This window comes from Pagrus major, chromosome 8 (genome assembly GCF_040436345.1).
Source record: "Pagrus major chromosome 8, Pma_NU_1.0".
Taxonomy (NCBI): Eukaryota; Metazoa; Chordata; class Actinopteri; order Spariformes; family Sparidae; genus Pagrus; species Pagrus major.
Window position 1 is genome coordinate 33,839,340 of NC_133222.1, and position 14,775 is coordinate 33,854,114.

General features: G+C 39.1%; 1 protein-coding gene across 1 annotated transcript in view; it reads left to right on the top strand.

Annotated features, from left to right (window-relative positions):
• Positions 1-935: 935 nt before the first annotated feature.
• hydin (HYDIN axonemal central pair apparatus protein) overlaps positions 936-14,775 on the top strand; it is an 80,343-nt gene continuing 66,503 nt past the window's right edge. The window contains exons 1-6 of the mRNA XM_073472813.1: positions 936-1,022; positions 1,999-2,124; positions 4,421-4,540; positions 4,815-4,949; positions 6,179-6,378; positions 7,854-7,978. Of these exons, the coding sequence (XP_073328914.1) occupies positions 936-1,022; positions 1,999-2,124; positions 4,421-4,540; positions 4,815-4,949; positions 6,179-6,378; positions 7,854-7,978 (793 nt within the window). The remainder of the gene's footprint in view (positions 1,023-1,998; positions 2,125-4,420; positions 4,541-4,814; positions 4,950-6,178; positions 6,379-7,853; positions 7,979-14,775) is intronic.

Sequence of the window (14,775 nt, forward strand, 5' to 3'; positions counted from 1 at the left end):
AGTACGCTGTGTAAAGAAGTTAAAATCAGCTAAGCCTCAGCTTGTAATGTAATGTAATATACTCTAATATAGTATAGGCTACTATATACTATCATAGTAATATATCTAGTGTTTAAATCTTAGTTTTAGCCTGGTTGGTCTGTTATCTAATGAGAATCAGGCCAGTTAATCAAGTAATGCATGGTCTGTCCAAAACAATTTAGATTTTATCTTTTAGCCATTTTGATGACAAATTGAGGCAACATTTAATTTAACGCCTAAAAGTCAACGTTTTTTCAATTTACAGCCTTTTTTATGTAGACGCCCTCAGCCAATCAGAAATCAGTTTACTGGGAGGTAGCTGAGAGCGTTGCCGCGGCAACATACCACAACGAAATGGACTCGTCCGTTGGGACTGAATTACAGAGCGCTTTAACATAAATACATTCACCGTTTATTCACCTACGGAGAGGTAATAATGTTATTTTTTCGTGTCAGTGCAACAAGACGGTGTGTTTAGCTGACAGTTAAGTTTACACCGACGTTTAGTAACGGAGAAGTTTCCAGGCAGGTAGAGAAGATTTTAACAAGTTAACGTTAATGTAACGAGTCGACAGGACGATTCAATGCAAAATACTTTATACTAAGAGCGAGCTGATAATGTCTGAGAGCAATGCTAATTATAAGTAATATAATTACATGCATTTTAGTGAGATTAAAGTTAGCTTAGCAAACATTTATTTTAACAGTAACTCGTATAAACACTGGTAAAGAACGTAAACGTTAGCTATTCACCTTTTAGCGTTCACATTAGCATCACCAACGTATATGGTAACGGCGCAGCTAAATATTGTAAAATGGACACGTAATTAGCTCTGTTTATTAGCCCAGTTAATGACACACTCCTCTCTTCAATGTTCCCTTTTTTTGCAGGTTTGCTTCAAAACACATCAAAAATGACAACCCTTCAGGTTTCCACAAGGACAAAGAGGTCACCATTAACGAATTATAAAGTTACTCTGAAGGAGGAGAAGCCAAGGAGGGTGAGGATATCATGTCATGCCTGCTTGTTTCTTCAAACAGAATTGGAAGTATCTACCCTGAAATATATCAGAATTTTCCCCATGAATTAACAGGGGGCCATTTTCCTGTGACCCACGTTTTGGACATCTTCCCATTCTTTGAAAGAAGCTGCTTCAAATGACAGATTGCCAAATAATTATCTTGGCTTCTTTGAGAGAACACAAATCAATATTTGACTGCAGTGTTTCGTTGCAGTGACCTCAGCTTAGCAAGTTTTAGGCCTGTGTTCTCTTTGTAGATGAGAAGAAAATAAAGTACTTTGAACTTTAATCAAAAACAGATCCACATAAAACTGATTATCTGGTCAAGTTTGGTGATAACTCATGTTTATTCATAAAACAAGCCTTGTTCTGCTCATTTTCTGTGTGATAACAAAAGTGAAGTGCGATTATTAAAAACACATTATTATATGACTGTCACGACTTTTTAAGGAAAAGTGTTTACTGGTGCTTTGTTGTCTCTGAATAATAGAGTATATTATGAATACACACATAACTGGCAGCTATTGAATATTGCATATACAATAACCCACTCTGCTACATTATTAATTTAGATTTTAAGCTAAAATCCTTCTCTGACCTAACCTTGAAATAGACTAAGTGCAGTTAGATGTTTCTTTGCTTCTGGTGCCCTGATAAAGAGGTGACAGAGGAGTGTGTGTGAGGATATTAACCACCAAATGCTGCAGATAGTCCCCACTGAAGGGAAGGTATTAACTTTCTTTGAGCACATGAAATCAGCTCATGTAAATGTTCTTGACACGGGCGCCTGTGTATAAATGTCATAGCTGACGTTCTACAGCTCATTATTTTTTTTCTATTCCATCAGAGGTAACAGACTTGTTTGATGTGTTGCCTCATCACTGCTGAATTAAGATACAGGAAACAGGCTATCAGTGAAGTTAACATAATAGCCCGTGACGCTGTGTGTTTGCAGGTGACTCCATCTGTTTACACCCAGGAGATGTTACAGTCTACAGAAGAGCGCCTGGCAAACACCAACGAGGTGAACCCGCCCCATATCCTGGAACTGTTTGACACGAGCAAGACAATAAATCACAAAGTAAATACCAGCCAATGTTGTGATACCTCGGCAGCTACAGAGAGAGCAACTAGAAAAAAGTGCTTGCAGATGGCCAGTGAAAGGTCACAGTAGGCACTAATAACTAGGTTGTACTGTACCTTTAAAGCTTTTTTATTGTTCCAGTTTACATACTTAGTTTAACAGTTGGCCAAGTCAGATGTGTCTATAATGCAATTTAACACATTATGAACATAATGCATTATAATGCACAATAGCGCTGTATAATCGTAGCTATAAGCACTCATGAATAATAATGATCTTGTTGTACAACAATAATCATAACTCATTATGTCGCCAATGTCTATAATGTATTTAAAGCATACTTGCATATAGTGCATATAATGCATTATAGTGTGCTGATACTTTTAAGCAATCAAATATATTCAGAATGATTTATAACAATAATCATATTATAACAATGCTAACACAATAATAACACATTATAAATTACTTTGTAATGACTTATTTTATCAATACTTTCAATTTCAAGGATCATGGTCTCTAAAATTGTCATAATTTTAATACAGTCTCATCATTTTATAACACATTATAACATTATAATCACTGTTATAATGCATTATAATGTGATTATAAGTTACTAAAAGTGTGTTTTACGCAAAGTAATAAAATCCCTGTGTTACAGGCTGATGTAATACTTTACAAGCTGGTGATAAGTCACTATAAGTGGTCATAGGTTGCTTAAGTAAAGTGCACAACAAGATTAAGTCAGTGCAAGTAAAGCACACATTACACTGTGAAATGTATTTTTTCTAACAGAGTAACTAAATTATACTACTGTTATTATAGACATTGGACAGATAATGAGTTATGATTATTGTTATAAAGAATTATGACTATTCATGAGTGCTGATAACTACAGGTATATACACATAATGCGGTATAATACGTTATAGACATGGGCTTTATAGACAGTGTTACCAAATACCTATCTAAAATCTAAATAAAATGAATGTGTTAGACTCATTGGAAGGATGGATGAGACCAGAATAAAGACAACAGCGCATTCAAATTTGAGATTATTTCATCATTAATCCCCTGCATGCAGAGCATGTGCTGTCTGCTAAGGTCATTTACATTGTACCAAAGCTGCTTCCCCTTAGTCAGCATGGAGGGCCTAATTGATGGGCAGAGGGCACCCAATGTGACTGAATGCTCTGTACAGTTAGACAGAATGTAACAGGGGGCTTGAAGTAAAAATGTCATCAAGAGTTCATGAAGAACCTATACGATGAATAAATGCACTCTCATCATAATTAGGAGGACCCATTTTGCATCTCACCCTGTTCACATCTTTTGTCGAGTTGTCAAATATGCAAATGTGAATATGAGTAACCTCCACTGCCGGTGATAAGTGAGAGCAATGACCAGCAGGATCTTTTAAGGTCATTCTGAAAGCTGCAAAATTGTACATTTCATATAGTACAGTATTATCTTCACTCTGTGACTGGTAATGATGCAGTGATAAAGGAACAATTAAAATAGCTCAAACTAAGTTAAAGAGGGCACATTTCCTCGTATATATTATAGAAAAAATGTTAAAGGAAAAGTTCAACATGCTTATTCTCTTCCTTGCTTTGATGAGAAGATTGACACAAAGCTTGTGTCTGTTTGTTCAGCATGAAGCCAGTAGCTGGTTAGCTTAGCATAATATGAATGGGCAAACAGCTAGCTTAGCTATGTTGGAAGTTAACAACATACAACTACCAGTACCTCTATAGCTCACTGATTGCATCTCATTTGTTTAATCTGTACAACAAAACAAAGTTTAAAAATGTCAGCCTGTCATTTTAGATGGACTCATGTGCCAGATTATTACTTTAACAGACTAAGAAAAGACAGGCTAGCTGTTTCCACCTGTCTTCCGCTCTTTATGCTAATCAAAGCTAACCAGCTACTGGCTGTAGCTTTTTATTTAATGGACAGATAAGCGAGTAGTATTGACCTTTTCAACTAATTCTTGGTAAGAAAACAAATAAAGAGCTATTTCCAAAAATGTAAAGAAATTTAAAGAAGTTTAAGAAATACTTTGTGAAAGAAACAATAAGATTAATAAGCAGATGACTTGAAATAACCTGTAAATAATGCATGCATATAGTAATGTAGGTACAATGGAGTGTGTAAGGCTGTCCTCTGGGAATGCAATATTATTTTCTTCGTATGATTCCAGTGTGGTAATGATTCATGCATATAGGAAAGACATACTTTAATTGGCATTATTTTATACTGTTTGTCTGTGTGTGCGTGTGTGTGCAAGTTGACCTTGGTGGATACAGATCGGCCGCTTTTTCAGCCGTACCCATCTGAGCTGGTCTTCCAGAACTTCACTCCTGCACAGACCTACAAGTTACGTCTGCTTCTCCTCAACAATGACAAGGTGTGTAAATGGGTGATGAGTAAGTAATGTTACAGTCAAGAACAGCTGTGAAGTGGAACAACAGGAACAGTTCAACTTGTACATAATGACTGGAGAGCAGAATGATTGGAAAAGGTCATGGGAGACTGGAGGAGATTTATCACTGCGCATTATACATGACACCATCCAGTGGTAATGAATAAATTATCACTTCTGTCCATACCTGACTCTGTGTTTGTTGCTGTGTTAGGTGTGCAATTTTATTTTTTAAGTATGTGTGTTTTTTTCTCTCAAGGTTTCAAGACATGTAAAGTTGGAGCTGCAGAACTCAGAGTATTTCCAAGTGGCCGGTCCAAAGGAGGCAGGTAGCAAAGTTGGACCAGGAATGTCAGCTACTTTTACTGTCTCCTTCAGCCCACAGGAGAACAAGGTACTGGACACAGAGGGTAGTCTGACTGCTCCATAGGATCATAAATCATAAACAGAAGGCTTGATTCAGGGTGCACAGTGAAGTATCAAGGTAATGTGCACTTAAGAGGCTGATGTAGAATTTAGATTTGAAGATTAGACGAAGCTGTAATCAGACCTGTAGGGAATCAGAGGATAGGATATGGGTATGAATGTAGAATTGGAGAGATAACACTGTAAGTAAGCACTGGTACTGAAGACAGTAACACAGCAAAAATACATAGATTAAGTAGATAGTATGGAATCAATAACAGATTATACATTAAAATGGATGCACTTACTTTGCATTCATATTTTGTGTGTTTATCAGAGTCAGAAGGTTAAGGGTCAAGGGCCAGGCATTAGGTTACATCAGTACATCCTTTCTTTGTCTCTTTTACTGATACTCTGGGTGAAAGTGAAACCTTAGAAGCAAAGGTCAACATGAAGTGTACCGTAGTTAAAGGTAACATAATCCATTGTGTGTTATGGCTGTTTTACAGTGGTCACCACACTCAGCTGTTTTTAATCTTGCGAGTAATGTTGCTTTTGTGATGGCAGTCACAGAAACATCTAAAAAACTATTGAATGGATTGCCATGAAATCTCTTACTAATAATTTCGGTGATCCTCTGATGTTTCCTCTATCTCTCCACACCATGAGGTTCACATAAGTGTTTTTATGGAATTCTCTTATTATTGGACTGATTGTCATTGGATTTGACAAGACATTCATCATTCCCAGAGAATAAACTGCAATAACTGCTATCCTTAGAGTATTGGTCTAATGCCATAATCAGGTTGCAATTTTAATTTCTTCAAAACTTTGATTTATGACTTAACACTTGCAAAACTAATGACAGTTGCATTTAATGCTAAATAGCAAATGTTAGTATGCTAACATGCTAAACTAAGATGATGAAAAAGGGTAAAGCATTATACCTGCTAAAGCATCAGCATGCTAGCATTGTTAGCAGTGAGCATGCTAATGTTAGTAACCAGCTCAAAGCATCACTGTGCTTAAATACAGAGCTGCTAGCATGGCTGCGGATTCTTAAGTTTTGTTATTACAGGTTGTGGCTGCTGTGCTAAGTGATGTGCACCATCCAGGCTTAACCTTGAGGACAGAAGCGTGGCAACATTAAACAAATACATCATTAACATATATGGAACATGAGTGTTTGACACATTTTTTTTCATTATGTCCATCTAGGACTACCAACACAGACTGGTTTTTGTGACAGAGAGAGAGCGGTTTGAGGTCCCAATCTGTGCCATCGGACCACGTGCTATTCTTGACTTTCGTGATGAGTTCCATCTGCCTGTCTGTCCAGTGAAAGCCTTCACAGAGAAGACTCACCTTGTCCGCAACATAGGAAACAGCAAGGCCAACTTCACGCTGCAAACACAGAGGTGAGAGTCAGTACAGGATAGGCTTAAGTCTGCTGTAGTTTATTTATAAAAAAAATTTAACTTATATTTATTGTTTGTTGGTATTTAACAAAGCAGTAATCAACATAAGAACACACAACAATTAGCAAGGCAAGTACATGCACAACCAAATCGTTTCACATCACATCTAGAGGTATATGGCATTGGGTATGGGGTGATAGAAGTACTGTAGGAGAGTATAGAATGGGGAGAAGAGAAAAAAGAGCACTCATGGGGGTGACATGCTCAAAATATGCCCAGAAGGGAGTCCAGGTCATAAAAAACATCCAGGTTTTCCATGGGAGATGAATTCAAGTTTCTCTATAGAGAAATATTGGGTCTGACCCAATGATTGTAAGAAGGCAGAAAGATAAGTTTCCAATTGAGCAAAATTACCTGTTTAGCCAAAAGAGTGGCATATGCTATGTATGCTATCAGATTGAGGATGTGACAATGGACAGTCCGATGGTAGAATCCTAAAGGTAGTCATAAGGGGGCAAGGTTCAAAGTCAAATTCAAAAACCTCTGAAAAACATTTGAAAATAGACCCCAATAAATCTGACAGTTAAGGGCATGACCTGAACCGATTAAAAATGTGGCTGGCTCAAGTTTACAACGGAGGCAGGTGGGGCCAGTATTATGGGATATCTTTCCAAGTTTAGCCCTGGACCAATGAATGTGGTGAACTACCTTAAACTGAATAAGATGGTGCCTTTCCCTGAAACTGGAGGAGTGTATCCTACTTAGAAAAGAGTTCCATGTCTCCTCATCAAATTCTTCCCCCAGGTCCTTCTCCCACAGGAGGTGTTGGGTTCAGGAGGTTATTAATGATTCTGTATCTAACTGAAATTACACCCTTAGAAGCCTTATTAAGGTGCACGATATCCTCCAGAGGGGTTCTTGTGGGCATATTAGGGAAGCCACATGTGTTTTTGTGTAGAGAATCCCTAACTTGCAGACAGAAGAATAATTGAGATGAAGGTATCCTTAACTTTTCTTTCAGCTGGGCAAATGAGGGGCAAATGTGCCATTATTGTATAGCTGTGATAAAGATGATAGCCCTGATGTATGCCACACCCTAAAAGCTCCAACATTTATGTCTACTGTGTTTCAATGATTAAACCTATTATATTTTGCTGTTACGGTTATGAAATACCCAATAAATAAACTTGCATTTGTCAGTGTATAAACATAGAATTCATACATTAATGCACCAACCCTGAATTGCAACCTTACAGTAAACATTTTGCTCAGCAACCTCTTCAAGAACTACATTACTGTACTTGGTGAGAGATCCATCATTGAATTAACATACAATAATATCTTGATTTAATTTATATCAACAATTCTTCTGCCAGTTTCTAAAACAACATTGTGCCTTGGCTGTTATAAAACACTACATCTAAACATTTGTTATTTATTCCATCCTGTTAAATTCTGTTTCTGTTTTATTCCAGGCCTTTCTCAGTGACGCCCTCCTCTGGGACTCTTGATGTAGGCGAGAGCATGCAGGTGACTGTGGATTTCAACCCCATGACCACAGGAGAGCACAGCCAGGACCTGATTCTGCACTACCACACTGGTGAGACAAGTTCAGTCCCCCCGAAAACAAACAAAACTGCAAAACTGTAACAAAGCTAGTGACACAAATAATAAATAACTAGTAACTAAAAGGAAATAATGACCATAGCCTCTGATAAAGCTACTGTCAGTCATACAATAGAGTAATTTCTCAGTTTCTCAGAGCTGTAGTGAAATATTCATAGCTGTCCTAATCAGCATATTCAGAATTTTTTTTTAATCAAACGAGTGACCTTGTTACAGTGCGTTTCTCATCTGCTGTGTTATTTTTACATCTCAGCTTATTACAAAAAACTAACTTGTAGTATACTGTAAACGCTTCCGAGAAAGAGAGGCAAAGATACAAATAGATTGAAGTTGACTTCATCAAATTTGTGGTAACGCACTCATGCAGTGAGATTTCAAACTATAAAAGAAGTGTACATTGTTTCAGTTTATTGCCTGAAACACACATGCTACAAAACAAGCACACACACAGATGGGAGCAAAGATTCTCAGCAAAAATCTACAGGAAATAAGTTTGTATAATCAGCAGTGTCAAATGGGGTGGAACTAAAAGGATGAATGTGTTTACTATCATCACTGAGGTAAACACCATAATGAGATTCCCTTTCTGCAGCAATGGTGGCCCTGAAGCAGAACAGGACTGCTGAAGAGGGCCCACCGTCAGCATGCACACACACACATGCACACGCACGCGCGCGCGCGCGCACACACACACACACACACACACACACACACACACACAAACACTCACCACACACACTGATAATTTGATGATAATGGCTGGTAGACAGGCATTCACTTTCATCTGATGAGAAGTCAGTTTGTTTCGTTCTGTACTTGAAATATTGTTCACATATGCAGCCCTTATCAGTGTTTTCCATCCACAAACGTATTTGTAGCAGCTGAACACAAACAGATTTCCCAAGCTGGTCCAATTAACTGTGCATAGTCTCACTTCTATTGTCTTCTTTTAGCTTTTGATTTAAACCCAATATGTTGTGTATAGGACTGTATTTGCTTGTGTGAATATGGCTGGTTTTAGATTCAGAATTATCCTTAAACCTTGGATGTAGCGGTTGAGTAGATACTAACGAGGTACTGTGTTTGTGTGTGTGTGTGTGTGTGTCTGCCTGGGGCCATAAAGTCAAAGGTGACTTAAGTAATTCTAATCATAGGAGAATCTACAACATCCTTTGGGAATTGGGCTGTGACCATAGTGGGGATTTACTGCTCAATGCAGCTTTCCTCTGACGGCCTGTTATCAGTCCTCTCCTCTCCTCTCCTCTCCTCTCCTCTCCTCTCCTCTCCTCTCCTCTCCTCTCCTCTCCTCTCCTCTCCTCTCCTCTCCTCTCCTCTCCTCTCCTCTCCTCTCCTCTCCTCTCCTCTTCTCTTCTCTTCTCTTCTCTTCTCTTCTCTTCTCTTCTCTTCTCTTCTCTCCTCTCCTCTCGACTCTGATTTCTTCTCAAATTACATCTTAATGGGCGTAGACTAACCCACCACTATCACTGCATCTCTTGTTGTCTCTGCACAGTATAGTGCTGGATTTGAAAATTGGCCCCACCTTTTGCAAATCACTAGTCAAAGCTTGATTATTTGCATAATGAAGCACACAAAATAGGTGACTCGCCCTGCTTATACAGTATTGTGACTGTCAGTATAATACTAGTTTATGTATCTCTTGTGAAAAGAATGATTTTGCAGTAAAAGTTACAATGGGATGAATAACTTAACAAAACTGCTTCTTGTTTATTAGTTTATATTAGTTTATTTTGTTTGTTCCACTGAAGGGACTCATTTCAGCTCAGTGCAGTGAATCATTCACAATGTTTTTTTTTTTTTTATTCCTTTAGCATTTTATTTAATGTAATAACTATTGCTTAATAAATGCTTGTTTTAATGGTGACTGATTGTACTCTCTATGCTTCTAAATATGTGCTTTTGTGATGAATCTGCTCATTTGTGATAATCTTGTTAACAGGGTTTTTGAGTGATAGTCCTTTTAAAACTGTACTCCCGTTTTACACTCAGTGGTCACACATTTTATTTTAGGTTAGCCTCGGTTGCACGCACAATTAGCCAGACTCCTTTACATCAAAGGCAAAGTGAAGAAGCTTTTGACTTTTCCTGTCGACACACATGGGGATCAATTAGAGGTAAGAGGGGGAAGTTGCTGGAAAACATCAGTGTGTTGAAAGAGATGATTTATCTGGGGCTTAGTCTGTTGATTTTTACATTTTTTTTTTGTGAAGCTCAACCCATCTTGACCACCACACATGAATTCAGCAGATGTTACAGTCAAATTTTGTATGGTACACTGTAGTTTGTTATGATGGAAAAATAGCAATTAGAGTGTAATTTCATATGTTCTCTCAGTTAAACATTGATAATAGCGAAGGGTTAAGATAAGGGTTGACTGCCTCAATCAGCCTTACTCCTGACCTAAGCTGGTCACACCAAAGTCTCCTCTAAAGCTAATTTCAGCTACACAGCTGAGAGTTTTTCTAAGCAGAAAATCCCCATGGTGTTGACCAAATACATTAGAACAGCTGTGTACCAGAAAAAAGGATTTGAGTTCACTCTTGTTAGCTATGCATCACCTCTATACATCACCTGGGTGGATACCCTACCCCACCCCCATTTCTGCTGTGAAGCACTGTGTGTTAAAATTCAGTAGCATGCTGACACAACAGTCATTCTGTTATCAGAAGGAGTCCCGAAACTCTACCACGCCAAAGTCACCTTGAAAAAAAAAACTGCCTGTTTATGATTGGATAATGGAGGATAAGAGCTGAACTGTCCAGATTCATATTAATTCATTTTGAGCTTATCATTTAATTTATTGTGATGCCATTTCCCCAGAGCAGGGAAAGACCTGATAAAATATTTATGTATTGCCCTTTAATGATGATTGTTTTGAGTAAAAATCTTCGGGATCTATAGAAAATATCTGTCTGTGGATGAGTGTTTTGTTTTTCCTTTTTTGGTCACTGTAAAAGTATGATTTTTTAGCTGTGTGTGTGTGTGTGTGTGTGTGTGTGTGTGTGTGTGTATGGCTTTAAAGGAGCAGAGGTGCTGTGTGGCCACGTAAACAGGCAGGCCTGCTAGTAGCGGCGCTCAGCAGCATTAAGCTTTTATAATGGGGCGGCCAGCCCAGGTCCAGAACACCACTTACAGCCCATCAAGAGACTATCATTTTTAATTTAGCACCTTTCCCTGTCTCCCTCACGCTCATGTATGTTTCAGGTCAGCATGCTGCAGAAGGCTTTACTCTACTGAGGGGGGGGCATTGGAGACCTGCCTGATGTAGCCTGTATGTGCATTTGTGTGTGATTTGCATGTACACCACAGTACTTAATGCAGGTACACACTGCATGTCTATTTCTTATTGTCAGTTAAAAGCCAGCGCAGCTTTGAAAAATAATAGTTTGCTCAGCTTGCTTGTTTTCCATCATGGTGTGTTAGAAAAATACTTGTTCTGTCTTAAAAGTAAGTAGAGACTCTGTGCTGCTCCAGTAACCCTCCCTCCCTCCATCACACACACACACACACACACACACACACACACACATGCTCCTCTCTCTGTCACTGCTGCTGATTTAAATGAAAAGACGGACAGCTCTTAGGGAGCGTTGAGGCATCTGCTTTGACAGGGCTATAGCACCGAGGGGGCCTCAGCACAGCAGCCTTTTACAAAAGCAGCACACACACACACACACACACACACACACACACACACACACACACACACACACACACACACACACACACACACACACACACACACACACACACACACACACACGAACAGCAAGCAGCTGCACATAAACAAACACACATGCCCAAAATGTAAGTACAAGCATGCACGTCCACAAACACACTGCAGAGCTGCAATCAAAGGTAGCTGAGGGGGTTGAGAAGTTCTCTCGCTGTGCACATAGAGAAATTATGAGAAGAGAAAGCGTGTGGGGGGAAGATGGGTTGGTGGACAGTGATGATGAAAGCTTTGCAATAAGCTGCAGCTCTCCCTGCCTGTCAACTGCTGTCATAGCATCCGGATGCTGGGAGATAATTGCTTTTCTCTCTGCATTCCCCAATTCTCCTTTTCTCTCTCCCTCATTTCCTTCTATCACTCATCTTCAGTCCTCTTGTTTTCTTTTTTCTCTTCTTCTCCAGCCGATGATATCTCTCAGCTTGGTAGCCTTTCTCACAGAGTGAAAGCAAAGACTGGACCCTCCTGTGGAACTGTGCTTTTTTGTATCCCCTCTTGGTGCCTCTAGGTACATGATGGAAAGCTCATTGATAATTGGCTCATTGGAAGCCAAAGCCAGCACTCCTTGAATTCTAATATGTGTTTTTACTGTAGGGCATACATGGTCATCTTAAGGATTTAACTACCCCTCATTCTTCACAGTGAGGTTTGTTCTTTCTCCAACCAGAACTGGGGTCATATTGTTGTTGATGCATATAAAAGCTAAATAAGTAACACTGGGAGAGTTTTACTACCGAGGCTTTCATGTTTCTCAGCAATGAAGTATTTCAGGTCCCAATTAATCACTTCTGCTCACTCGTGTTCAAACCCAGGCAGAGATGGATTAAAAGCTCTCATGTGCAGTCTGCACTGAGCAGGACTTTAAACCTAATGGGACGGCTTATCTTATGTGCTTTGGTTGATTTGTCACTGAGTTTCACTTCACTATTTCTTGGAACAGTCGCTTGTTTGCCTGATTCTCTTTCTATTGGCTTTTCTTTGATGGTGTGGTTCTTATGAAGTGTGGTGTCTTCATTGAATTGCTTGTACCTTGTCATTGGCCTGAGAAAAAAGATCCCTCGACTGTTCTCATGGAGTAAAGGTTGAATGAAACAAATACATATACTGCAGCTCAAGGGGATTTGCCTTGATAAAATGTGCTATGTCTTGTTTTTGGTGCGTTGCGTGAATGACACTGTGTCCTTGTTTTTTTTAAACATTGCCGGACTTACAGTCATGGAAGTGTGCCAGCCCTTTCAGACCCCCAGATTTTTGCACTGTCAAACCAGAGTCAAGTTTCGAATCCTAGGCCATGAGCAGGAATTCACTCACCATCCTACAGAGCAACCATCAATTTTCCCCATCATTTTCTGAATAAACCTGCATTCCTGCAGAGCAATTGAAACTTGTAAATGATCCTGTTAGCTCCATTCAGTTGTGCACTCTGTGCACAAACGACATAAGCAAAACAAAAAATAATGGCAAGTCTCCATGATTGTTTTGGCTCGAGACAAACTTTGAAAGGCACAACAATCACAGTAAAATGAAATACCCATTGGACTCATTGAGTTGCACTGCTTGCTTGCAAATGAGAAAATCCTCCATGTCGCTTTGATATCAGTTTTCATTTCGGGTAATTTTATTGACCAAGGTATCTGTTTGTTCATTCAGCTAGAGAAATGTTATATCAAAGAAATGATGATCCACAGAAACATATGGAGAGAAGAACCCTGTAGAGTTTAGAGCCCAAACAGTTCAGATACCCCCATATGTTGTGCCCAGAGTTATCTGTGTGTTCTGAGCTGCACATTTGTCCTTATTTAACAGTTTGACCTCTGCAGGTATACAAATATAAATTATCTCAGGATAAGCAATATGTTTTTACTGGCTAAGGCTGCAGTTCCTCTGATTTGAATGTAAACAAACACTCACTAAATTTACATAAGCCCTTGTTCTTGGTGGCTTTATACAAAACCTTGTTTTGCATCTTATTTTTGCTGCAGGTTATTGTTGCTCTTTTTTCTCACTGTTGGATGTGTGCATACTGTGATGATGGGCCCTTGTTACTACCATAGAGACTGAATAGATGTCCTATTAACCATTAGGGACTTTTCTCTAGGGTCTCTTGTGGTTTGTGGTTTTGAAACTTTATTCCAGAGAAGTCAATTTCATTATAATTTAAACCTTCCATATTTATTGCAGCATGATGTATTCCACATTACCCGAGCTCAGAAAGCCTTTGGCAGCATGATAAAGTAAGTTTTCATGGATGCCAGCTTCCAGCATATCTTGAGCGCCATTTTAATCTCTCTGCGAGGCTCCTTTTAATCCAGATCCAGTCTTTCAAAGCTAGATTTTGCAGTGTGTCCTTGGCTCCACTGTGAGTTTCTCCTCTATCCACTGCCCACATTAGGCCTGAAACTCCCAGAGGAGGAGCAGTGGCTGCTCATCGGGTAGAATATTGTTGTGTGGAGCAGCTCCCCTTTGAGTACTCTGTGTACGGTACACTAGTGTGACTCTACCCCATGCAAATAAATCTAAGGAAATGTTTTAATTGCAAACCAGCTCCAAGTCATCTTACTTGTTAATTAAGTAGTTGAAAATGACTGAGACTGAGACCTTTACACTACTGCTCAGGGATGTGCACAGACATTTTGGGGGGCAGGGGCCGAACACAAAAAATGGGGCACTCATCCCTGCCACAAAGGGAAATACGAGGATGCATGAAAACAGATTTCCAGATTTCCACTGATTTTATAGGAGAACAATTAAACTATAGATATGGAGGTAGATATACAGTAATAGATTGCTGAGTTAGAATGGAAAAAATAGACCTTTTCTATCTGGATTATGCATTGCTTTTTCACCTATGTGCTTTCCAACCTCGCATCACTACATCACTGTTATAAATAATGTGGTCAGGGCACTTTTTTACCAGACAAACTCTTCTGTACTGCAAATTCTTTTTGCTTAGAGGGGAGCATACAGTATATGCCAATACTAATATCACCCTTACTCTCCCTCTCTTTCTTTTTCTTAAGCCT